A 26,864-nucleotide genomic window follows, 5' to 3' on the forward strand; every position below is an offset into this window, starting at 1 on the left:
GAAGAGGAGCAACCGGGACTAGAACCCGGCGCACATATGGGATGCCGGTGCTGCAGGTGGAGGATTAACGGCACCAGCCCCAAATCTTTCTCTTTAGCTTAATGGTGGATCAACCAGGCCCAACCTGAGATCATTAATAGTTACCAAGGAATGCTATGTACCAACTGATTTAGACTGATCAGCATCTACCTCTTAAGTGTAGATGGGGCCACATTTCCTGACTACAGGAAAGATGAATACCTGATGAAATAGAGTAGGAGATGGGGCCGGTGCAGTGGCTCACTTGGTTAATCCTCCACCTGCAGCACCAGCATCCCATATGGGTGCCGGGTTCTAGTCTCGGTTGCTCCTCTTCCAGTCCAGCTCTCTGCTGTGACCCAGGGGCCAGTGGAGGATGGCCCAACTGTTTGGGCCCCTGTACCCGCATGGGAAACCAGGAGGAAGCACCTGGCTCCTGGCTTTGGATCGTAGTGGCCATTTGGGGAGTGAACCAATGGAAGGAAGACCTTTCTCTCTGTCTCTCTCTCTCACTGTAACTCTACCTGTCAAATAAATTAAAAAAAAAAAAATAGAGTAGGAGGCCAGCAGTCCACTACAGTTATTGATAGTGTAAAGAAAATAGGAAATTTGGATCAGTTCACTTTTTCTTGAGATAATCTTGACTTAGATCAGAAGCATGAAGTTTATTATTAATTCTATATAATTAAACAACAGATAAAAAATTCTAGAGGCCATTTAATAACTTGATTTTCGTTGGATTGACCTCACCCAAAAAAGATTTTAAAAATAAGTAAATTATGAAGAGCAAATGTTTAACTTTAGACATGATGAAATAGTAAAAGCTTACTATTTTTGATAATTTAATATAAACTCCAAATAGGCTTAAGTAATGGTTTGTCAGTACTAATGATCCTTGAGGTTGGAGCTGTGGCATAGCGGGTTAAGCCCCAGCCTGCAGTGCCAGCATCCCTATGGGTGCTGGTTTGAGTCCCATCTGCTCCACTTCTGATCCAGCTCCCTGCTGATGTGCCTTGAAAAGCAGCAGAAGATGGCCCAAGTCCTGGGGCCCTTGCACGCATGTGGGAGACCCAGAAGTTGTTCCTGGCTCTTGGCTTTTGTCTGGCCCAGCCCTGGCCATTGCGACCATTTGGGGAGTCAACCAGTGGATAGAAGACCTCTCTGTCTCACCTTTTCTCTCTGTAACTCTTTCAAAATAAATAAATCTTTTTTAAAAAATCAGTATAAATCAGTTTTTAAAAAATACTAATGATCTTTTTTATAAAAGCATAGCTGATACTTCATTCTTTTATCAAGTTCAGGATAAGAATTTTTTATAAATGTAGTTTAAATTCTTACATAAACTTCTTTAATGGAGATTGTACCTAATTAAACTTCTCTGGACAAAAGTCTTCATACTTTATTAGATTTGTTTGTATTAAAAATGTAGTGTTTCACTACTAAATATTTTTAAATAATTTTAATCTGACTTAACTAACAAGCTATTATGCCAATTTCTTTTTTTTAACAACAGTTTTTTTTTTTTCTTAAGATTTAATCATTTGAAATTCAGAGTTACATTCCTCAAATGGCCACAACAGCCAGGGCTCAGTCAGGTTGAAACCAGGAGCCTAGAACTCCATCCAGGTCTCCCACGTGAGTGGCAGGGGCCCAAGCATTTGGACCATCTTCCATTACCTTTCCAGGCACATTACCAGGGAACTGGATCATAAGCAGAGCAGCCAGGGACTGGAACCATTGCTCATATGGAATGCTGCATTGCAGGCAGCTGCTTAAGCTGCTTAGCCCTATATGCCTTTTTTAAAAAAAGATTTATTTTATTGTTATTTGAAAGGCAGAGTTACAGAAAGAGGGAGAGACAGAACAAAGAGAGATCTTGCATCTGCTGTTTCACTCCCCAGATGGCGACTATGGTCAGGGCTGGGCCAGGCTGAAGCCAGGAGCCCGTAACATCATCCAGGTCTCCCACGTAGGTGGTACAGACCCAAGTACTTGTACTATCCTTCCACTGTTTCCCCTGGAACATTAGAAGGGAGCTGGATTGGAATTGGAGTAGCTGAAACTTGAGACTGGTGCTCATATGGGATGCCATTGTTGAGGGCAGTGGTTTAACCCACTGCGCCACGACGCCAGCCCCATTCATGTGCCAATTTCTAAAGTTTTGCTAGTCTTAAACCTCACTTATTTCTATTTTTAAAAGATTTTATTTATTTGACAGGTAGAGTTACAGACAGTGAGAGAGAGAGAGAGAGAGAGAGAGAGAGAGAAAGGTCTTCCTTCTGTTGGTTCACTCCCCAAATGGCTGCAACGGCCGGAGCTGTGCCGATCCGAAGCCAGGAGCCAGGTGCTTCTTCCTGGTCTCCATGCGGGTGCAGGGGCCCAAGCACTTGGGCCATCTTCTACTGCTATCCCAGGCGATAGTAGAGAGCTGGACTGGAAGAGGGGCAACCGGGACTAGAACCGGCTCTCATATGGGATGCTGGTGCCGTAGGCAGAGGATTAACCCCAATGTGCCATGGCGCCGGCTCCTACTTATTTCTTTTATAGCAATAGTTGTTGGCTTTATAGTTTTAATTTAATGGAAATTTTTACAAGTTTTGTTTTAAATAGAAAATGAATAATGGTATTAGGCAGAAGAGAAATGATTCACAAAATTAAGGAAATTAACAGTAATCAGAATAGGAATTTATTCCAAAGTAATGTGTATTTTATGGAATAGGGTGTTTTCATGATTTGTCTTTCAATATTTGTTATCACTTCATAATTATGTTTGAAAAGCAGTATATCTTGTATAAAATGTATAGACTAAATAAATACATCTTTATATATCTCACACAGAATTACCTTATAATCCAGATCACTGAGGTACAGCATGCAATTGACCAACTTAAGAGAAAATTGGATACTGACAAAATGAAACTCATAATAGAAGTTAAGGTAGTTTAAAATTTTCCTCATCATATTTATAACATTTGTCTTGAAATAAAATATTTCAGTGTCTTAACGGATGTTGATACTATAAAGGTAGGCAGGAGTGCCTGTCTTAATACTGCTGCCTTAACAACAATGAGCATGAGAAAAAAAAGTGCAGGAAGTAAACCCTGTGAAAAGATGCATGTTGTAACAAATTTTAGCAAATTTTCACTAAGAAGAATTAAAGTTAAAATGGCCTTGTAAGTCATTATGGTCTCAAAAACTATTTTAAAAGAGGTAATTTTCCTATATTACTGTCATTTATAAATACGTCTGACAAACCACTGAACTCTCCTTTTTAACTCCCATTTAATTTTTCTCCCTCTATTTGGTAATTATCTCATTCTCGCTGGTTTTATATACATATATATGTATATATATATATACATATATAGTGTATATTACCTATATACACTACTATTTATGTGCTGTTTATTTTTAATATGAATCATGGACCTTCTATTACATGTTAAGTTTCCTTCAAGGCAGAGACTTACACCTTAGTTAACTTTGTTTCTCCCTTAGGAGCTTTTATATAGTAGATGCTCAGTGGAGCGTTTTGGGCATAAGATCTGATAAGAATTGTGTATAATTATCACATCACATGAATACTTTCTGAAATAAAGAAGTCTTGAAAAGCTTTTGTTAAACAGAAAATAGAAGATTACATATTTTCATACAAATAAACTCATAGAACAGGAAAATAAGAAATTACGTGAATGCTCTCAATTCATTCTTTATCAGAAAAAGCTTGCTGACACAGAGTAATGACCCCTTTCTAGAATTAGGATTGTCCACTAGAACTTTTTGTGGTTATACAAATATACCATATGTATACTATCTAACATAGTGACCACTAGCCACCTACAGCTACTGAGCCTGTGCGATGTAGGAACCAAATTTTAAATTTTATTTAACTTTAGTTAATGTAGATTTAATATATATAAAACCAGCTACTATATTGAGCCGTAATGATTCTAGATTCTTTTCACTAGCAGTATTTTTGAGGCTACACCCTGGCTTAGCACTGGCAAGTTTAAAATTTAAAAGAGAACAAAGTTTTCAGCTTATAAAATGAGAGGGGAAAATCTTGTGTTTGTTCTCTTATGTGATTGGCACATAAGAGACATTATAATAGTATTTATTAGTTTCTGAATGAACTATCCAAAACAGCCCTATCTCAGATTCAGAACTAAGGTTTTCTCAAAGTTTAATTGATATCTGGGGAATCCTGTTAAAAAAGATTCAGGAGGTCTGGGTACCAGAGACTCTTTAATCTTGCCAAGTTCCCATACAGTGCTAATGCTACTGGTTCTTAGACAGTAATTGGAATAGCAAGGGTTCTGGTACCAGGTAGATTGGGTTTGGATCCTGACTGCGTCATTTTCTAGTTTTAAACCCTAAGCATGTTACTTAGCCTCTTTGGGTCTCAAGTTTCCTCAGCTATAAAATGGGAATCCATGAATATCTGCTTCAGATAAAATTTTTGAAAAAATTCAAAGGGGTAAATACACTAGAAGATTGTTTATGTTTCTTAAATATCTGTTCAGTTACTAAGTGCTAAGAGTTAATATTGTTTTTGAATTTCTGAGTTTTGGTTTTTTGTTTACTAATTTTTGTACATATTAAAAACAGCAAATTTTGAAGCTCAAGCAAAAAATAAAACTTGTTCTGTCTGGTTTGTAGGACAGTTCAATTATATTATCCCTAAATAAAAGGGCACTTCAAAAAGTTTGTGGAAGATGGAATTGAATCTGTGCATACAAAGAGTCTTCAAAAAGTTAATGAAAATGTCTATTATGAAAAAACTATGCATGATCTCAAGATTTTTTGTGCCACAATAAATATATTTTAATTCCACAGTCTTTTTGAAGTAGCCTTACTATAAAGGAAATTATCCCATAACATATAGATAAGCATGTTAATTAAGCAGAATTTATGACCTACATATTTATTATACTTATGGAATCACTGAAGGCAAATAATGGTTGAAGTAGTTATTTTTAAAAACTTTATTTACATGAAGACTATGATGCGTTTTTAAAAAGGTAAAATGGAGTTCATTTTTAAAAGGTAATTGTTTTTATAGATGAGAAAACAAGCAGTTTCAGATTTACGAACATTGAAAGCTGAAATGGCACAGAAAAAAAATAATCCATCTTTACAATCACAATTAGGTATGTTAATTCAAAATTATTATTTGTTAAAAAATTTAAATTTTTATTTGAGAGGATTTATTTATTGTTCTCTTTGGTAATATTCTATATAAATTATAAGGCTTTCTTCACTTTTAACATATTACAAACAATTTCTGGAAATATTAATTGTAACATAAAGCAGCATGGTTGCTGTTTGTTTTTTGAAGATTGCAAGTCTATTACCTGTTATTTTATGGTACTATGTTTTATAATTGTTTTCATTTTAGAAATTTAAAATTTATTTTATTTATTTGATGAGCAGAGAAGCAGACAGAGATCTCCCATCTGCTGGTTTACTACACAAATACCTGCAACAAATAGGGCTGGCCAAGCTGAGGCCAGGAATCAGGAGCTCAACCCAAGTTTTCCATGTGGGTGGCAGGGATCCAAGTATTTGAGCCATCACATGCTGCATTCAGAGAACACATTAGGAGGAGGCTGGAATCTCAAGTACAGTCAGGACTGGACCTCAGGCATTCCCACATGGAATGAAGGTGTCCCAAGTGACAATTGCTGCACCAAATGCCCATTCTGCTTTTCACTTTTAATCTTAAAATTTAAGAAGAAATATAGCTGAAAAATCCAATTACAAAGGGAAATGTATTAACAAAGATCAATACATTTGCATGAAAATACACTTAGTTTGTTATTTTGTCATAATCTAAAATAATCTGGAGGTAGAATAGATATATTGAATTTATATCCAATGAAAGTGATTAGTATATTTATTTATTTCAGAATTCATTTTTCAGAAATAAAAATATATATAAAACATTTAAATATATAAAGTTATTATTTTAAAACTACAAAATGATTCTGTATGGAAATAGTTCATTTTACTGTTATAAACAATTATGTAAATAGGAAATGTAATTTCATAACAGGTAGTTGAATCATCAGTTTATTCTAGTTGGGGTGGGAGAGAATGTTTAGAGAAGGCAAGGTTTATGTAAATCTAGAGTTCAAGGATGCACATTTTTAATCTGTATGTTTAGAGGAACTAATATAAGTGAAAAACAGTATTGTTCTTAACTGCCTTGACAAAGAGAACAGAGACTCCATAACATTTAGAAAAGTTATTTTCATAAAATTAATCTTTAAAAAGGTAAGATTAATCAATGTCTTTAGATAGCTAAAAATAAAATGCAGATATAGAAAAGGAAAACTATCCAATAAGTAAATTATAGATGTCCATAAATGGAGATGAGTAATTAGAGGTATAAATGATAGTTAATAAAACCAAGTTATTCGTATTGGAAAATATTTTGCAGATAAACCTTATAAAAATAATCTAGTTAGAAAATATTAGGCAGCCCTAACTTACTAATTCAAAATATTACCAAGCTTTGTTCTTACATTTTGTGGGTACATTTAATTCTTTGCATTATTGTTTTTCTCTCATTCACATGTTTGGAGGTTTAAATGAATCTATTCCAAGTACCTCAGAGAACCTGTGTACATTCCATATAGTGTCAGGAACCGGAAAAATTATTTTCACTACTTTGATAAAGAGAAGACATGTATATTCTATATTTTAAATTTAAGATCTACAGAAAAAAATAAGCACAGGCACAAACTGTTTCTCAAGAGCTAGGTTTTTAAAAAATCTTAAGAAAACAATTTACATTTCAAATTATATGTTTTTAAAACCAACATTGATTTATAAATGTATATTTTTTAATTGAACTTTTATTTAATGAATATAAATTTCCAAAGTACAGCTTATAGGTTACAATGGCTTCCCCCTCCCAAAACTTCCCTCCCACCCACAACCCTCCCCTTTCCCGCTCCCTCTCCCCTTCCAATCACATCATGATTCATTTTCAATTCTCTTTATATACAGAAGATCAGTTTAGTATATATTAGGTAATGATTTCAACAGTTTGCCCCCATATAGTAACACAAAGTGAAAAAAAAATACTGTTGGAGTACTAGTTATAGCATTAAATAAGAGTGTACAGTACATTAAAGACAGAGATCTTACATAATATATTTTTTAAAAAAAATTAATTTTCTATGCCATTTCCAATTTAACACCAGGTTTTTTCCTTTTTTCATTTCCAATTATCTTTATATACAGAAGATCGATTCAGTATATAATTAGTAAAGATCTCATCAGTTTGTACCCACGCAGAAACACAAAGTGTAAAAATACTGTTTTAGTACTAGTTATAGCATCACTTCACATTAGACAACACATTAGGGACAGATCCCACATGGGATGTAAGTACACAGTGACTCCTGTTGCTGACTTAACAATTTGACACTCCTGTTCATGGCGTCAGTAATCTCCCTAGGCTCTAGTCATGAGTTGCCAGGGCTATGGAAGCCTTTAGAGTTCGCTGACTTTGATCTTATTCCGATAGGGTCATAATCAAAGTGGAAGTTCTCTCCTCCCTTCAGAGAAAGGTACTTCCTTCTTTGATGGCCCTGTTCTTTCCACTGGAATCTCACTCATAAAGATCTTTCATTAGGTCTTCTTCTTTTTTTCTTTTCCATGGTTTCTTGGCTTTCCATGCCTACAATACTCTCTTGGGCTCTTCAGCCAGATCCAAATGCCTTAAGGGCTGATTCTGAGGCCAGAGTGTTGTTCAGGACGTCTGCCATTCTATGAGTCTGCTGTGTATCCCACTTCCCATGTTGGATCTTTCTCTCCCTTTTTGATTCTATCAGTTAGTATTAGTAGACACTTGTGTTGTTTGTGTGATCCCTTTGACTCTTAGACCTATCAGAGCCATCGAATGTGAACTGAAATTGATCACTTGGACTAGTGAGATGGCATTGGTACATGCCACCTTGATGGGATTGTATTGGAATCCCCTGGCACATTTTTAACTCCACCATTTGTGGCAAGTCTGATTGTGCATGTCCCAAATTGTACATCTCCTCCCTCTCTTTTTCCACTCTTAAATTTAACAGGGATCACCTTTCAGTTAAAATTTAAGCACCTAAGAGTAATTGTGGGTTAATTACAGAGTTCAACCACTAGTACTAGAACAACAACAACAAAAACAACAACAAATACTAAAAAGGATAAAGTAATATAAATGTATATTTTAATATCAATGGTGGGGGAGATTAGTATAACATTTTGAAAGGAATTTTTTTAAATTACATTATAGTATTGGAACAGAGGACTATTCAACATAGTAAGCTGACTTTTTTCTAGCTTTTATTTCCTGGATACTAAAGATAGAACTTTCTTCTTCTTTTTTTAATATTTATTTATTTATTTAAAAGTCAGAATTACAGAGAAAGGGAGAGACAGAGAGAGATCTCTCATTTGCTGGTTCATGCCACAGATGGCCACAACAGAGCCAGGAGCTTCTTTCATGGCTCGCACATGGGTGCAGGGGCCCAGGGACTTCATCCATCCTCTGCTGCTCTTCCAGGTGTATTAGCAGAAAGCTGTGGATCAAAAGTGGAGCAGCCACGACTTGAACTGACGCCCATATGGGATGCCAGTGTCACAAGCTTTACCCACTATGCCACATTGCTGGCCCCAGTTTTCTATTCTTTATCTGGGTTTTTTTCCTCAGTATATTAATCAGAAAAGTATAGAGAAACATAACAAAAAGGAATACATTTTTTTATCTCTTCAAGAAACTATATTTATAGATCGTTTTTCTAAATGGTTAATAGTTTGACACAAGATGTTCATCTCTGTGCGGGTTTTGGCTTTAGGGCTTTCCACATTTCCTCAGTTTGTTGTTTGGCTTCAGCACCTCCAGAGTAGTCAAGACAGTCTGCATTCCACATGCCAATACCGCGTAAGCCATACTGTGGTATATATTCTGCCTTCAAGGAAATGCTGCGAGGGTTATCATACCACACTTGATGTAATTGGCCAGAAAGATCCTATACAAATAAATGAGAATGGAAATTTGAAGTATTCAGTACAATAAGAGGGAAAAATTCTTAAATCCAAGAATTCAAACAATATACAATGAAATAATGAAACTTAGGGTGTAATACTTTCCCATTCTGTTATTTCATGGTTCCATATATGATGCCTTCTAGATATTATTGTTTATGGTACTTGTAAGAATATTAAAGATTACACAAATCAATCTCCTGAAATCTGCTTTTTAAGGTCCTTCTCATGTCCTGAGATTCTTTCCTTACTCTGACCTAATGATTATCAGCCAAGATGAAAATCTGAATCACTTATAGAGCTTTAGAAAGTAAAGATATCTGGTACTCACTTCACACCAAACCTTACTGAATCAAAATTGTCCAGGGTTGATGCTATGACATTTAGAGTTTGTTGGTTTGCTCTTTTAATGTTCCATTAGGTAATTCTGATATGCAACCAAAGTTAAAAAGAATCACTATTCTAAAACTAGCTAACACACATTTTTGTATTCCCTACAGTTCCTGGAAATGTGCATAGCTAGGAGCTGGACAGATGATTTTGTTTGTGATTAATCGGTCAAATCAAAAGGTAATAACAGAGAAGGAAAGTGCTCCTTTTATAGATATTGCAAAGTTGATTATAAGAGCCTATTAGGGCTGTATGGGTAGTTTAACACATACCTGAATAAGAACCACAAATTAGATTCTGGATATGCTCATGTTCCACTCTGCATAGCTCTTTAACTAGGTGATGCCTCTGCCTTATACTATCAGTCTCTCTTAGGAGGCACAAGAGTTATTGGATAAAGGATAAAGGAAAAGGATAGGATCAGATTTAGGCAAAAGGGTAACAGAAAGGAAAAAAGATAGGAGGTAAAAATAGAAAGATCTATAACTAAAAATAATTTGCCAACTTTTACATACATCTAGGATATTTCTTAAAGGCAACTAACAATGAATGCTAGTGATATTTTTATTTACGGTAGCATTCTCCTGGAATTGGAATAGTTTCCTAAGATGATTTCTTTAAAGGACAATAGTCGGCTGGCACCGCGGCTCACTAGGCTAATCCTTTTGCCAGCAGCGCCAGCACTCCAGGTTCTAGTCCCGGTCAGGGTGCCGGATTCTGTCCCGGTTGCTCTCTGCTGTGGCCCGGGAAGGCAGTGGAGGATGGCCTAAATGCTTGGGCCCTGCACCTGCATGGGAGACCAGGAGGAAGCACCTGGCTCTTGGTTTTGGATTGGCGCAGCACGCTGGCAGTAGCAGCCATTTGAGGGGTGAACCAACGGAAAAGGAAGACCTTTGTCTCTGTCTCTCTCTCTCACTGTCTAACTCTGCCTGTAAAAAAAAAGGACAGGCCGGCGCCGCGGCTCACTAGGCTAATCCTCTGCCTTGTGGCGCCGGCACACCGGGTTCTAGTCCCGGTTGGGGCACCGATCCTGTCCCGGTTGCCCCTCTTCCAGGCCAGCTCTCTGCTGTGGCCAGGGAGTGCAGTGGAGGATGGCCCAAGTGCTTGGGCCCTGCACCCCATGGGAGACCAGGATAAGCACCTGGCTCCTGCCATCGGATCAGCGCGGTGCGCCCGCCGCAGCGCACCTACCGCGGCGGCCATTGGAGGGTGAACCAACGGCAAAAGGAAGACCTTTCTCTCTGTCTCTCTCTCACTGTCCACTCTGCCTGTTAAAAAAAAAAAAAAAAAAAAAAAAAAAAGGACAGTCAGTTGGTAAATTAATAAGCTGTGGCATATTTAAGTATAATAGACTCATTACATATAAACATCTCATCCTGTATCTTGGGTTCTATTCTTTACCATTTTTTAGAACTAGACAAAGCCAAGCATGGTCTCATATCAGTTGTGATTCACAGTTTAAAGGCAACCAGAAGAACCTGTACCTAAATATAAAAGATTTTTGAAGTCTCAGGGGCAAACTCAAAAATGTACTCCATACATCTTTGATTTCTGTTGTCATTCTAACTAGCACTTTGAGCCTTTTTCTTAAAAAGATGTATTTATTTATTTGAAAGGCAGAGTTACAGAGAAGCAGAGACAGAGACAGAGTGAGAGGTCTTCCATCCTCTTGTTCACTCCCCAGATGGCTGCCAACAGCTAGAGCTGCGCTGATCCAAAGCCAGGATCCAGGAGCTTCCTCTGGGTCTCCCACATGGGTGCAGGAGCCCAAGCACCTGGGCCATCCTCTGCTGCTTTCCTGGGCCATAGCAGAGAGCTGGATCGGAAGTGGAACAGCCAGGACTCGAACTGGTGCCTATATGGAATGCCAGCACTGCAGGCAGCGTCTTTACCCGCTATGTCACAGTGCCAGAGCCTTTTTGACATTGTTAAGGAAGTCAAATGGATCAAAATAGTGAAAGATCAAAGGGTGAAAAATGACATATTTATAGATTGATTTAGGCATGGTTTGGGCATATGTGCCTTCCAGAATACTGAGTCCAAGATGAAGCTACTATTGCCAAGGCCATGTAAGAAGGCAGAGTTTATGCTAATAAATATATATTTTTGCTTCTAAAGTTCAGAAAGCTCTACACTAGAGTTTTCTATGTAACTGAAAAGCTGTATACATGTATATCAATTATAATTTTTATATATAAGAAATATATAGTCATTTTTCATAAATGGGTATTAGATAATGATCTGAACTCAACTCACATCATAGCATTTCACAATCCTTTTAATCTAACATAATCTAAAGTAAACTTAAAGATTATATGTTCTTTGGGACAGATATTTGGCTTAGCAAGAAATCACTTGGATGTCCCATATTCCATATTGGACTGCTTGGGTTCAAATCCTACCTCTAATCTCAGTTCCAACTTCCTGCTAATTGCACACACTGGGAGATAGCAAATAGCTGGATCCCTGCCATCCACATAGGAGACCTTGATTAAGCTTCCAGCTCCCAGCTTCAGCTTGGCCAAACCCAAGCCAGGCATTTGGGAAGTGAACCAGTAAATGAGAGCTCTGTCTCTGCCTCTATGTCTCTCTGTCCAATTAAAAAGAAAAGATTATTTGCAGAATTTTGAGATACGAAAGTTTTTAAAGGTAAATTATGAAAAGCTTAACTTTTCTTTGCCTGTTTGGTATAGCAGCTCCTGTTTATTAAACACTACTTGACAAGTAGTTAGTTAATTTACTGTACTCTTCAGGTTTTGTTTTGTAATAATTTTCTGTTTATAATTTTTTTTTAAAAAAAATTGTTTATGTATTTGAAAGGCAGAGTTAGAGAGAGACAGAGATCTTCCATCTGGATTACTCCCCAAATGACTGCAACAACTGGGCCTGCATCAAGCTGAAGCCAGGAGCCTGGAATTCCATTTAGGTCTCCTACATGGGTGGCAGGGGCCCAAGTACTTGGGTCATCTCCCATTGCTTTCCCCAGGTGCATTAGCAGGGAGCTGGATCAGAAGTGAACAGTTGGGATTTAAACCAGTGCTCCTATGGGATGCCAGTATCACAACTGGCAACTTAACCTGCTGTGCAACAACGCTGGCATCTCTGTCTCTAATTTTTAACATTAGGCATAGTTTGTTTTAATTATTAAAGAGATTTGAAATGATCTTGTTTTTCCATTGAAAAGTCCATGACAATACATCTGCTGTTCTCAGCTTCATTTCTCACCTCAGAATCTTTAGGCTACTTTGATTTGAAGGTTTTCATGGCTTGTAACCTATTTTGGGCCAAAAGCAACAGTCAGCCATACCAAAACTGTCAACTATTAAGGAAATCCTGTTGGTGATATGCATGCTTTTATAGTATCATTTAAAATGGCAAGTGGCCCCAGCAGGGTAGTTTGTACTATTAGGGTAACTTGAATTGCTCACCAGAGAACTAAAGTTCCTGATTACACACAGATTCAAAAACAAGTTTACTCACGTCTGAATGTTTTGCCCTGAAATAAAACTGACAGAAATTATTACTATCAAATATATAATTATAAAAATATATAATTATAAAACTAATAAAAGGATCATAACATGTAGAAAGTCTTACTTTATAGTTATAATAAGGAGCTTGCTGATCTTCATCCCATTGGCTTCCAGAAATAGAACTATGTATTTCCTTCATAATCACTTTATAGAGCACCTGGTGTCCTGCTGCATCACTGCAGGGCGCCCCCCGGAAAGGGACTTTTGCAATGGTACAAACATGACTCTAGAAATGCAAAAATGTTCTCATTATAGATTATCAATTAAACAAATCTTAGGAGTCAAATCAGAAAAATAAAGAAAAACTGGTAATAAAATACATGCTTTCAGTAGAAAACCTGACTTTATAGAATAAAAGTTTAAATAAATTTAATGATTAGATGAAATTGTATCACAATCAAAAGCTACCATGGGATCAAATAATTTAAAATACATAATTATTGGTCTCAAAGTATATTTCAGAAATTCTAAAGTTTGTATATTTATAATGAAACAAAAGAAGTTATAAAATATTATATATTCTTGAAAAAAATGAGATAACAAATGACCTATTCTTACCTCAGATAGATTCAGGCAGGTGTAATCATAACCATACCAGGGAACGCCCATTACAAGTTTCTTAGGGTTAATGCCCATCTTTATGTAGTCTCTATATCCTAGTCAGTAAGACAGAATAAGCATATTTGTTTCTCTTTGTGTGTCTGCTAATGTGTTCATAAAACCATGCAACACTTAGAATCTAAGTCTGTAAAAACAAGCACATTTATGCAAAGTACTAAAAGTTTCTCAAACATAACATAATAAAAGTAATTCCTTAAAAACTATAAACCCATATCTTGCTTTCTTAGCTGTTTCTTTCTGGATAAGATAAAGTTTTCAAAATAATTAAGATCATATTGAAGGAAAAATCTACAAAATCTAAGAATGACACATTTCAGGAAAACATGTTAATTGTTATCTATTAACTGCTAAGATATATCTAAAAAGTGTTAACAAAACTGTATAAACCTTAAACTTTTGACATTGATGGTCTCAGAAAGCAAAAGTGTTCTATGTTTACAATATCCTATAAGGATCTTAGTGATGGCTAGGGATGGGAAATGTCCCCCCTCTTATTCTATAGTAGACAATCTGTAGTTGGAGGAAAGAAAGAGAAAAATAAGTTTTGGTACTATCAATCCTTTTTCTTACCCAATACTGTAAAACATATTTTCTTACAAAGAGATACAGTTATCTAGAATGTTGAGTTAAATACATTTAATTGCATTTTCAGACCCTTTAATATCACTATGCACTGATAAACATCTAAAAGAGGGATGGGATATGCTTTATTTCTGAAATATAGTTGATAATAAACCTTTTACTGATAAAACATAATATCATCTCTTCCATGAAACACAGTTGGAGAACACTGAATTAAGTTCTTTGTAATTTTAACAGAATGAAAGTTAATTTTCAAATTTAAATAATAGATATTTATGATCAGCCTATTCTGGCCCACCATCATGATATGATTAAATGAGGCTGGGTTCTAAGATTTTTACCTTTACGTGAAAGAGGAAAAAATTTTATTTGCAAATCAGTCAACAAGTAGTCAGTACCAAGTATCCAGAAGATTTCAGTTGAGTCCAAAAGATAGCAAGCAATCTTTTATTCAATTGACTGAAGGATACAAACCATTCTTGGAGAGGGTAATACAGATACTATAACCTGATAGGTCAGAGTAGTCTTAATTATAATAGGAATATAATTTTAATATATTATAAGTAATAATGTTAAATAAGATAAAGTCAATCCCAAATATAGGAGGTAGCCATACCAAAATTATCTTTGCTATTATTTAACAGGTTATTTCAACAAAAATATCAAGTTCTAGATAAGCAAATATCTTCTTCATGTAATTTTATGATAAAAGTTGGACTTAAGGTTAGAATACCTGTTTGAGTCCCAACTATATAATACTTACTAGATATGCAATCATGAGCTCTTTTCATCTCATCTATAATAGAAGGTTAATGGTAATATATCAATCCCATAACATTGTTATATGAATTAAGGGCAAATTTAGAAACATTCTGTAAACATTAAAACCCTCCAAATTAAGTGACTTTTACATGTTTCAAACAAGCTTTACAAATGGAAAGGGTATACAAATAACTTAGAAATACCACAAGATATCTTAATGTTTGAGATTCTGGAATTAATATTACTAATAAATGATCACTTTGTGGCTTCTTACCAGTTAATGTCTGATTGAAGGGAGCATTGGCTGCTGCGATACATTCTGACCAGACCTGACTTTGTTCATCGTAAGACATCACAAAGAGAAAGTCACAAGCATCTGCAATTCCAGTATAATTATAGCACCTTCTGTCTATATTCTTTGGAGACCAAGCTACATCAAAGGTTACCTGTGAGAAAAACACAAATTGTTTTGTGTAACATGATCGAACATCTATATTATATCAGATTTTTTTATTCTATATTCTCTTACCTCATGCTACCCAAGAAAAAAAGAACTACTTAAAGTATATAAATGTTGAGTTTTACATATACAGAGCTACAACAGTACTAAGAAATATATTTTTTTACTACTTTCAACTGGCCCAGACATACGTTTGGACATACAATGACTAGGACCAGGGCACTCTATAGAAGAGAAGCTTGATACCCAAATGGTTTCAATCAGCTGGTAACTCAACTGATTGAAAGAAGCCTGTTTAATGACAATGGGAGAGGGGAAGCTGAGTAACTGGAGAGTAAAGGAACCCTAAAAGAATTTAAATACAATACTTATTAAAGATAGTGTGGGGGCAAAATAGGTCACCTGATGACACACCAGACTGGGTTGTGAGTTTAAGCTTCTGATGCACAATTACGTTAATTGGTAGCTTTGGCCCAATATTTTATTATAGTGGTGTTTTATGGCCCACAGTTATAATCAACTCAAAATGGTAAACAAATCATTTAAAATGATCTTTTATGGAAACAGTCAAATAAAACTTGAGTGATGTATTGTCTTTCATTTTGAATGCTGAGAGACTCTTTAAATTGTTTGTTGCTTTAGCCAAATATTAAGCAGCTTTATTTATGTATACAAATATTCTAAAACTTCATTAGAGGTTTTTTCTCCTTAACGAGACACTCAATAACACCTAATAATTAATTATTACAAAAGTTGATGGGGCTGGAATTGTGGCGTGATTGATTAAATTGCCACCACCTGTGACACAGGCATCCCATGTGGATGCTAGTTCCTACAGCCCCACTTCAGATCCAGCTCACTGCCAATGCACCTGAGAAAGCAGTGAAAGATTACCCAAGCACTTGGGTCCCTGAACCCATGTTCAGAGAACTAGATGAAGCCCCTGGCTTTAGCCTGACCCAGCCCTTGCCATTGGCAGCCATATGGGAGTGAACCACATCAGCTATTATTTTACCAATGATTCTCTCTCTCTCTCTCTGTCTCTCTTTTTCTCTCTGTCTTCCTCCCCACACCCTTTGCTCTTGCTCTCTCTTTAACTCTTCCTTTCAATAAATAAATAACTTTTTTTAAAAAAATTGAAATACTGGAGGTAAAGTTTTTATATTTTGACCAATTTATCCTACCAAAGCTCTTTTTAGGATTTTCTCAGTTCTCTCTCAATTTTTTGAATATTAACATTAATAAAATGAAATAAAAGAAGCTCAGCTTTACAAGTACTGGCTTTGCAACAAAATAAATTATGAAGTAAAATTGGACCCCATTTTGTCACTGCCTCCTGTTTCAAAATGGGAACTACATGATAGGAATTGAGAAAATAAATAAATACATCTAAGTATGGAAATTTCAAATCTATTTTGAAAGTCTTTACCTTTCCCTGAGTATTAAGAGAACTACCACCTGAATTTTCTGTCACAGTTTACCTCATATTTCTGAAACGATATATATTAGATACAGAAATCAAAAGATGTGGCTTCTAGTCTTGGCTGTGTTATAACCAGGTCTGTGTCATTGTGAAGTCACTTAAAGCTTCTGACTCTGTTTTCTCACTTATGAAACTAAGAAAGGAGAAAGAACTCTTCAAAGGCATTTGTAGCTCTTTTATGAGCACAATTTCATAAACTTAAACATCATCTTTTCCCCAAAACTCATTTCCCCTTCTATTCTCCCTATTTTAGTTGTTTCTTAATTTTGCTTTATTTTTTATTCTTTTCTGGTCACCAGTGTAAGAATCTTTTGGCCATTTTTTTTGACTCTTCTCTCACACTCCAAATCCAGTCTCACTTTTTCCTTTGAGTGGCCTCCCACAGTTAGCTCTGCTTCTTCCTTTCCAATAATCCATTAATTCAAAACAAATTTATTTTAACACCTGCTGAATGTGTTAGGGTTATGTCATTATCCCAGTCCAAACTATAAATATCTCATTATTGAACTGATAAATTAGTTCTTACGAGCCTTCCTTTCTCCTATAGCTTTACATACTATTACAAAATAATATCCAAAAACACTGTTCTACATATGTAAACCATTATAAACAGAATAAAATGGCATACCCCTCAGCCTGATACACTAGATCTTCCATAATCTGGCCTTTCTGTACAGTTGTACCTCCGTTTAATTCACTTAACAGCAACTTAACATAGTAGCCCCAGCCATTCTACATGCCCTTCAAACATGGAAATAGATACTACTACATAAAGGTTTTCCTCGGTCTTCATCCTTGCCTTTTCATTATAGCTTAATCAGGACTGGCAAATAGTTATTGGCACACACCAATATTAAGCTATTAGTAACAACTAGCTAGAGAATGAAAGAACAATTTCTGAAACCAAAATTTGTGAGTTGAGGGGGGTATTATGGCCTGCATGCCAGGTACTTGTTACTCCTCATCTACATAGTACTCACCTGAAGTTTCCCTAGTGACAAAACTTCCTTATTTGCATAAAACGATAGAGATGTCAGTCCTCACATCAGCTATTATTTTACCAGTGATTCTCAAATGCATAACAACCAACAGAATCATCTACAGCACTTGACAAAAATGCAGTTCTCAGGCTGTATCCCAGGCCCAGTGGATCAATCTTGGAAGATTTTAAGTGAATGCTCCCAGGTGATTCAAAGGCTCTACATTTTAAGTACAGTCAACCCTCTATATCCATGGATCATGCATCCTTGCATTCAACCAACTGGAGATCAAAAATATTTTCTAAAAATCTGTGACTGGGGGCCAACATTATTATGTAGCAGGTTGCGCTGCTGTCTGCAACACTGGCGTCTCATATAGGTACTGGTTCAAGTCCTGACTGCCCCACTTCTGATTCAGCTCTCTACTAATGGGCCTAGGAAAGCAGTGGAAGATGGTCCAAGCACTTGTGCCCTTGCACCCATGTGGGAGGCCCTGAAGAAAGTCCTGGCTTCTACCTGGCCCAAAACCAGGCCCCTGTATGGGATGCCAGCACTGCAGACTGCAACTTAACCCACTGAGCCACAGTGCCAGCCACTTAATTTAAAATTTTAAAAGATCATTCATTCACTAAGTAAACAGATTTTAAACAGTGTGTTGGACATCAAGGAGCTGGTCTCTTTCTTCGGAAAAAAAAAAAAAAAAACTTATTGTCTAGGCCAGTAATGCTTAACTATAATCAACTGTGAAACTTTGATAAAATTATGGGTTCTGGGGTCACTCAAAACCTCTGAATAATAATTTCTCAGGAGAAGGTATTGTGGTACAGTGGTTAAGACGCCACTAGGGACACCCACATCCCATATCAGAGTACCCACATTCAAGTCCCTGATCTGCTTCTGATCCATTGTCCTACCGATGTATACCCCTGGGAGGAAGCAGGTGATGGGTTCCTGCTACCCATGTGGGAAACCCATGTGAAGTTCAAGACTTCTGGTTTTGGCCTGGCCCAGCCCTGCTTGTTGTGAATATTTGGGAAGTGAACCAGTGGATAGGCACTTTACCTTTAATTAATTAATTAAAATAAATAAACAGAACTTTAAAAAATTGAAGGGATTACCTGGTATAGGTACATATTTGTACAGATGCACACGTGCATGTATTTACTCTATTTTTTTAAGACCCGTTGTTATCTTACCACATGGCCAGATCTGAGAATCTGATCTAGAGTCACACTATCCTTTGGTACCTACACATTGCCAGGCAAGATGCCCTGTGTTGTGATCTGCTCTAATCATGCTCGTTATGGCCATGGAAAAGCACATGGCCTACTGTCATCACTCTGAAGATTTCTGTGGATTTAGCCCTTGACTCCTATTGGGCCTTGGGTCCTCTGCAAGAAATTCAGACTATAGGCAGGCGCCGCGGCTCAATAGGCTAATCCTCCGCAAGTGGCGCCGGCACCCCGGGTTCTAGTCCCTGTTGGGGCACCGGATTCTGTCCCTGTTGCTCCTCTTCCAGTCCAGCTCTCTGCTGTGGCCCGGTAAGGCAGTGGAGGATGGCCAAAGTGCTTGGGCCCTGCACCTGCATGGGAGACCAGGAGGAAGCACCTGGCTCCTGGCTTCTGATCAGTGCGGTGCGCTGGCTGCAGCGCGCCAGCCGCAGCGGCTATTGTGGGGTGAACCAACGGAAAAAGGAAGGCCTTTCTCTCTCTCTCTCTCTCTCTCACTGTCTAACTCTGCCTGTCCAAAAAAAAAAAAAAAAAAAAAAAAGAAAAGAGAAAAGAAAGAAAGAAAAGAAAGAAATTCAGAATATAGAGCAAGTGAGACACTTCCCTAGCACTAGTTGTATGCTTAGGCAAAAGCTGTTTCAGTCCTGCATGGGTGGAAGCCAGGTAGGCGTTCCCTGATTCTTGCTGCCCCCATTACCTATCTAATGCTTGTAACCCTACTGCAAGGCAAGTAGTGGGGCAATCCACATGTGTTGTGAATAGAGAACAGATTCAGTGTCTTAAAATTCCATAGTTAAGAACAGCAGAATTCTTTTTACTAAATAAGTGCTGAAATTCTTTCCCATTCCATCACTATGACACTAAGATCACATTAATGTGTTTGTGCAGATGCATATACACAGGAATTGACTCTTTTAGGACTCCTCATGAGTACAGTTTGATAGGGAAAGTATGGGATTTCCCCAAAAATGAGCTTTTACCTGTGATCCCTCAATTTCATGATGGAATGCATCTGCGGTTTCTTTGACTAAAGCAGTTAATGCATCATATTCTGGCGATGAACATGTAACTTCTTGCTCTATGTCTATATTAATTCCATCCATATGCTGTGCTTTGGCCAAATTCAGTTTTTCAGCTATCCAGGATGCTCTGAAAGTTGGATCAGTTATCTTCTTTAAAGATACATCTCCTATGGAAAAAGGATACATCTTTTATACATACATATTTTCAGTTTAATGACATTTATTCACAAACTGATTTCCAAAGATATCAAGATGTCTTTAAAACACTTCACTGTTTTGGAATTCTAAGCCCCTAATTGAAGTTTTCCAGATAGAAAAATAATACACCAAAATAACAAATACTCATTACTCATTAATCTCCATAATAATCATTATAAATAATTGGTAAAACCTTGTTTAAATTAGCAGCAGAAATTGTGGATTATGACTAAATGTTATCATGATAATTATTTTTTAATTTTATTAAAATTTTTTTATTTATTTGAAAGGCAGAGTTATAGTGAAGAGGAGAGTCAGAGAGAGAGAGAGAGAGGGAGAGAGAGACAGAGAAATCTTCTATCTGCTGGTTCACTCTGTATATGGCCACAACAGCTAGAGCTGAGCCAGACCAGAGCCAGAACCTCCTTCGGGTCTCCCATGTGGGTACAGGGGCCCAGGTACTTGGGCTATCTTCCACTGCTTTCCCAGGTGCATGAGCAGGGAGCTGGATCAGAAGTGGAGCAGTTGGGTCTTGAACTGGCACCCATATGGGATGCTGGTGTCACAAGCAGAGGCTTAACCTGCTAAGCCACATTGACGACCCCTATCATGCTAATGAACAATACTGTTTTGCTCCAGATTACACACTGGTTTATTTAATTCTTTTTAAAAATCTACTTATAAATGAATTTTTAAAATAGTTTTAAAATATTTATTATTTATTTGAAAGGCAGAGTTACAGAGAGAGGAGGAGACACACACACACACACATACACACACAATCTTCCACCCACTGGTTCACTCCCCAAATGGCCGCAATGGCCAGACCTGGGCCAGGCTGAAGCCAGGACTTTCTTCCAGGTCTCCCATGTGGGTACAGGAGCCCAAGCGCTTGGGCCATCCTCAGCTTCATTCCCAGGCCATTAGCAGGGAACTGGACTGGAAGTGGAGCAGCCGGGACTTGAATCAGTGCCCATATGGGATGCCAGTGTCACAGGTTGAGGCTTAACCTGCTACACCACAACACTGGCCTCTATAAATGAATTTAACAATGTCTATAATTAATAGTAGGATAAAAAAAGGCAAAAAGGAAATATCTTAGGAAGTCAGGACTATAGCAAATGATACAGATAAGTTTGTCAACTGACTGGACAATAAAAACATACCTTTTAGCACTACCCTGGCTCCTTTTGAATGAGCATGGCACATAAGTTCTGAGTCATATCTTCCAAAAACTGCCACAGTTGTAATCTGTGTCCAATCATAAGATTTCCAAGTTTTCTGTCCAACATTAAATACAAAGACCTGCCAGAGCAATAGGGATAAACGTCACTTCAACCAAGAACATCATGTGGACCGTACAAGCCACATGCCATGGTGGACACTGAGAGCGTACAGTGAGTACAACAGAGGGGCCCTGATAGAACTAGGAGATCCTGTAGCAAACTAACAGTACTTTGTGATTCACTGAATGAGAAGGCAAGAGACTGGGAGGAGTTTGATAATATTCAAGTCTCTGGCTTTGCAGATGCAGCCACAGATAGTGAATTACTAGATGTGGTTTTTGGTGAAACTGCTAAGACTACTACTCATATTCTAAGGCAGCTGATGTTATGTTTTCCAGTCTTTCTTATGACAGATAATTCTAGAAGTTCATAAGTCTCAATGGTCATTTTAATTTTATCCCAATATATTAATTCAATTAAGTTTCAATAAGTTATAGGGAGATTATGTTGTTAGGCACTAGGATCACAGAGGTTAACAGAGGCCTGGCCTGCTTGGGAGTTAATTACTGAATTACAGTAGTACTTAGGACAGTACTGGGGGCCATGACAGCATGCAAAGGAGACCTATGATCCAGGTGTGGCCGGAAAACTTCCCTGTGGACCACACGTTTTAGGGAGATCTGTGGAATGAAGGATGAAGGCTACCTATGGACAAAAGAGAGCATTCTTGGCAGAAGGAATAAAAAGGTCCAAGGTCCCTACACCTCAGGAGAATTTTGAGGTGATGGAACTAAAAGGTCAATGCAACCGGTTACATGTAGCACAGAAACCCTGAAAGTATGAGAGTGTGTAGCTGGATAAAACTAGTAAGGTGAGTGGTGACAAGATCAAGTAGCTGTCTGTAGGCCTCTGAGGGTTTTATATTTTAGCCAGAGATCAATGGGAAGCCACTGGAGTTTTAAGCAGGAGTGGACATCAGATTTATATTATAAAAAGTAGATCACTGGGTGACTGTGAAGAGAATGGATAGGGAAGGGGCATTAGCTATAAAAGTTAAGACACTTCTTAATTTCATGAATTTTTTTTCTGGTTTCTCAGAGTTAACTATGCATAACTCATTTTTCCACTAAGTAACGGCTGGTGAAATTAAAAAATTACAGAATGCAAAACCGAATGACTCATTCTTTAGACTCACATTTTTATCAAACCTCCTCCCCTGTTTTAATTGATAATTTTTAAAAACAAATTGAGAGCCTGTGATACAACAGAAATCCTTTAAAAAAGATATATGAATCAATTGAAAATATTTATGGAAAAAAGAGAGTGTGTTTGAAAAATAGACAAGACAGGTAGAAAAAAGCCCATTTATTATGAACATACACATAAGCATAATTCTGTTTCTTTATATAATTGGTTTCCAAAATGTCTACAACAACGCCTTACCCACTAAGTATTGAGTTCTGCAATAAATCTTTCAAAATATCAAAACGATTTTAATTGAGAGGCTGTTAAACAGCTCACATCTTGTATGACTACTTAGGCAAAATATAGCCCAATGTAAACAGTAAAAACATAAGGAGAACCAATCAAAAACCTTACGAACCTCCAAGTAGGGACTTTACACCAGATCATACCCCAGTAAGGCAGACCTAGTCGCAAAAGAAAATTTCTAGGGGCTAGCACTGTAGCACAGTGGGTTAAAACCCTGGCGTGGAGCACTGGCATCCCATATGAGCGCCGGTTCTAGTCCTGGCTGCTCCTCTTCCAATCCAGCTCTCTGCTATGGCCTGGGAAAGCAGTAGAAGATGGCCCATGTCCTTGGGCCCCTGCACCCACGTGAGGGACCCGGAAGAAGCTCCTGGCTTCGGATCAGTGCAGCTCCAGCCATTGCAGCCAACTGGGGAGTGAACCAGCAGATGGAAAACCTCTCTCTGTCTTCTCTCTAACTCTTTCAGGTAAATGAAATAAATCTTTTTAAAAAAAATTTCTCTGAATCTCTTAGGATTACATGCTGCCAATTTATGGATTACACTTTGCTCTTAAGCCCTGTTCAATTTCATTTGAAGTTTTCCTTTTAACACAGCATTAGGTTCTCCATAAACTTTCACCACTTCTATTTCTTCTCCTAAGCAATGTATATCTGCTTTTTAAAATTTAATTTTAAATTGCCCCTACTTCAAAATTAACCTGTTCGATTAAGAACTAGGAACTGTTTCTATCTCTACAACAGAAATGTTCTTTATACCACTAGACAGGAAGATAGAAAGTAGCCTCCGTGTGAGACAGGGGGCTAAGGAGAGCAAAGCACCTGGACAGGAAGGCAGCAGCCTCTAGCAGCCTTGGAGCACACCTGGCAAGCGGCCCGGCATTTTACACTGCGAAGTCCTGCCCTCACCCCAGTACCACCGTAGATGGTTACCCCCAAGGAAGACACCCCAGGAGGATCCTCTCTGCCCAGCGCCAAGGAGGAGGGGGACACAGGCTGATAACATCTCGCAGTAAAAGCTTGGGAGGAATTTGACCAGTTTCACACCCAGCAAACCCTTTTGTCCAGAAGAGGGTGAGGGAAGGAGAACTAGCAGGAGAAGCGGACCCAATGCCCGTGTAAGTCCGGGTCTAAATGCGGATTGCACTCTGAGCCCTCTGTTGAGACGCCCGCCTGGTTACCAGGTGTATGTTCAGCTCTCAGCCCGCAGTCTGGCTGAGAGATGCCCGCCGGGCCTGTCAGGTGTATTGGCTCCACCTTCCTCAGTCCGGATGGGCATGCTCAGATTCCTCCAAGAGAGGCGCCCGTCGGTCCCCGCAGATGCCCTGCTGCATTAAACCTCGCTACCTGGCTCGCCGCCGGTACTTTGTCTCACGTCTGACAAGAACCTCGGTTCAGTCTCCTGAGCCTTCACCCTCCCTGACCTACAGTTCCTGCCGCAGCCGTCAAAGCGCCAGGCAGGCAGGTGGTTTGCAGTATTACCTCCCAGCAGGTGTTCCGCTGAAGCTGCCAGAAGCCTCGGAACTCTTTGAGTAGAGGCAACCTTTACCAGCAGGCCTATTTTTACCTCTCTTCTCGAGGCTCAAGCAGCGTGAGAAAGTGAAGGTATGCAAAGCCCTTCTGCCTGCCCGGCCTTGGAGCGCGGATTCTGCGGGAAGCCAGGCGCGGGCTTACCAGGCCTCCTCGCTCCTGACACCCAGCGCGCCGCCACAGGGGCAGAGCGGGGTGACGAGCTGGGCCGGCCTTCGGAGGCCCCAGGAGGAGGGCGTCGGCGCCTCGGAGCCCGAGTTTCCCCATGAGGAGAAACTGGCCCTAACGAGCAGGCCAAGTTGGTTTCGGCCCCCACACCCTAGCGTGTTAGGGCTCGAGGACCGGACCCAGAGGAGATGGGGAAGCGCTGACCTCGAAGTCGGGGCGCTGGCGGATCGGGAGGCAGAGCGCGGGCTCCCGGCACGGGCAGTGGTTCGCGGCCGCGGGGACAGGCGCCAGCAGCGGCAGCAGCAGCAGCAGTGGCGGCGGCAGCGGCAGAGGCGGCCAGCGGGCCGGGAGGCGCCGGCCTCGGAGCTGCGGACCGGCCATGCCTGCAGATCGCCGCGCCACTGAAGTGGGCTCTTCCTGCCTGGCTCGGCTCGCCTTGCCGCGTGGGCCGCGCGGGGCGGGGCGGGGCGGGCGTGGGAGGTGCGGACAGGGCCAGGCTGGGAGCCAGGACGGGTCAAGGGCCGCCCCGGCACTTGTCCCAGGAATGAGCCAGTGCTGGACGCCAAGCGGGCGTCCAACGGAAATCCCCTGTCCAACTGGTAGTTGGCTCTCCCTGGTGTTGGTAACCCTTTGGGTCTCTCTGGTGGCTTGTGTACTCATAATGGGAGAGGGAGCCCCCAAAATGGGAGGCCAGGGTGTCTTTGGAAGGCACTGCTAAACAAGATGGTTGGAGGGGCCAAGAGATTTTTAGCATCCGGATATCTTGTCCTTTTCGAATTAAGATGGCTGTTTGAATACAAGCATCCAATTCCACTTCCTCCCATACTTATTATTTATTTATTCGAAAGATAAAGGAACAGAGAGTGAGCATCCGTCCGTTCACTCAAATCCCAAGTACTCCCAATAGCCAGGGCTGGGCTAGGCTGAAACCAGGAGCCCGGAACTCCATAGAAATGGCAGGAACTCAATCCCTTGAGCCATCGCCCGCTGCCTCCCAGGGTCATATTGTCAGCAAGCAGAGTAGTCAAGACGCATTCCCAAAGCCGGAAGTCGACCTGTCCTATATTTAAACTCCAGTAAAAAGACAGAGAGGGGGAGGAAGCGCTGTGGTGTAGAGGATAAACCCACACCTGCAGTGCATCCCATGCAGACGTCGGTTCGAGTGCTGGCTGTTCCACTGTCAATCCAGCTCTCTGCTGTGGCCTGGGAAAGCAGTGGAAGATGTCCCATGTCCTTGGGCCTATCCACCCATGTGGGAGACCTGGAAGAAGCTTCTGGCCCCTGGCTTCAGATTGGCTCCACTCTGGCCTTGCAGCCATTTGCGGAGTAAACCAGCAAATGGAAGGTTTCTCTCTCTCTCTCTGCATCTCTAATAAGTAAATAAATCTTAATAAAAATGAATAACTTAAACATCATATTCCATAGTACAGAAGAAAACTCAGGTCTATCTGTGTTGGCCCTTAAGATCATCCCCAAATTTAGTGATACATTAGAGGAACACCTAGCACTCAGCTGTATGCATGCTCACAGCTAAGATCTGTCACAACAGAAAAACACAAAGCAAAGTCAGTACAGGGGAAGAGATTCAAAGTGTGAACCAAGCACAAGCTTCCGAGAGTTCACTCCCCTTGGAGAGGCACGGAAGAAATCCGTGCCTCCCACGGATCTTCAAAATGTTCACGAAAAATGCATGCTATCCTCGGACTTCAAATGTCTTTTGCACATTGCCACCTCCTTTTATTTTTGCACATTCTGAAAGATTAACTACAAGAGAGGCAAAAGACCATCCTGTAACATCCTCTTAGGTTGCCGGATGCAAGTGCTTCAACTGAAGCAATTCAGATCCAGTGTACGCACATTGAGGAAGGTCTGACTGCAAGGTGCCTGAGCTGTAACCATATCCTGAGTCTCCACTTTTACATGCTTCTCAGAGGTCTTCAGATTCATTTTTGAAAATTTGCCTAAAGTCTCTACATGTACAAATGCTCCCCTCACTAAGTGTACAGGGAAAAAATGTACTTTGAAAGGCTGAAAAACATAGATCCTATTTAACCCATATTTATACACCATGAAGACCAAATAATAAGCTAGGACAAATATTTGACAACCAATGTCAACTAGAGGTCACTAA

The 26,864-nt window shown here is 39.2% G+C and overlaps 2 protein-coding genes across 2 annotated transcripts in view; one reads left to right on the forward strand and one right to left on the reverse strand.

The window, feature by feature from the left end:
* Positions 1–5,254, forward strand: part of SPATA1 (spermatogenesis associated 1) — a 57,820-nt gene extending 52,566 nt beyond the window's left edge. The window contains 3 exon segments of the mRNA XM_062191633.1: positions 2,857–2,955; positions 5,081–5,133; positions 5,135–5,254. Coding sequence (XP_062047617.1) covers positions 2,857–2,955; positions 5,081–5,133; positions 5,135–5,168 — 186 coding nt within the window. The 3' untranslated portion in view covers positions 5,169–5,254.
* Positions 5,255–8,223: 2,969 nt separating this feature from the next.
* On the reverse strand, positions 8,224–25,157 carry CTBS (chitobiase). Its single transcript, XM_062191634.1, has 7 exons — positions 24,938–25,157; positions 21,490–21,628; positions 20,084–20,292; positions 15,226–15,397; positions 13,545–13,642; positions 13,051–13,212; positions 8,224–9,047 (listed from the first exon to the last, which is right to left on the reverse strand). Exons 1-7 carry the CDS (start codon positions 25,112–25,114, stop codon positions 8,847–8,849), a joined length of 1,158 nt encoding a protein of 385 aa, XP_062047618.1. The 5' UTR covers positions 25,115–25,157; the 3' UTR covers positions 8,224–8,846.
* Between the last annotated feature and the right edge of the window lie 1,707 nt (positions 25,158–26,864).

The sequence above is a fragment of the Lepus europaeus genome, chromosome 5, assembly GCF_033115175.1.
Source record: "Lepus europaeus isolate LE1 chromosome 5, mLepTim1.pri, whole genome shotgun sequence".
Classification (NCBI taxonomy): Eukaryota; Metazoa; Chordata; class Mammalia; order Lagomorpha; family Leporidae; genus Lepus; species Lepus europaeus.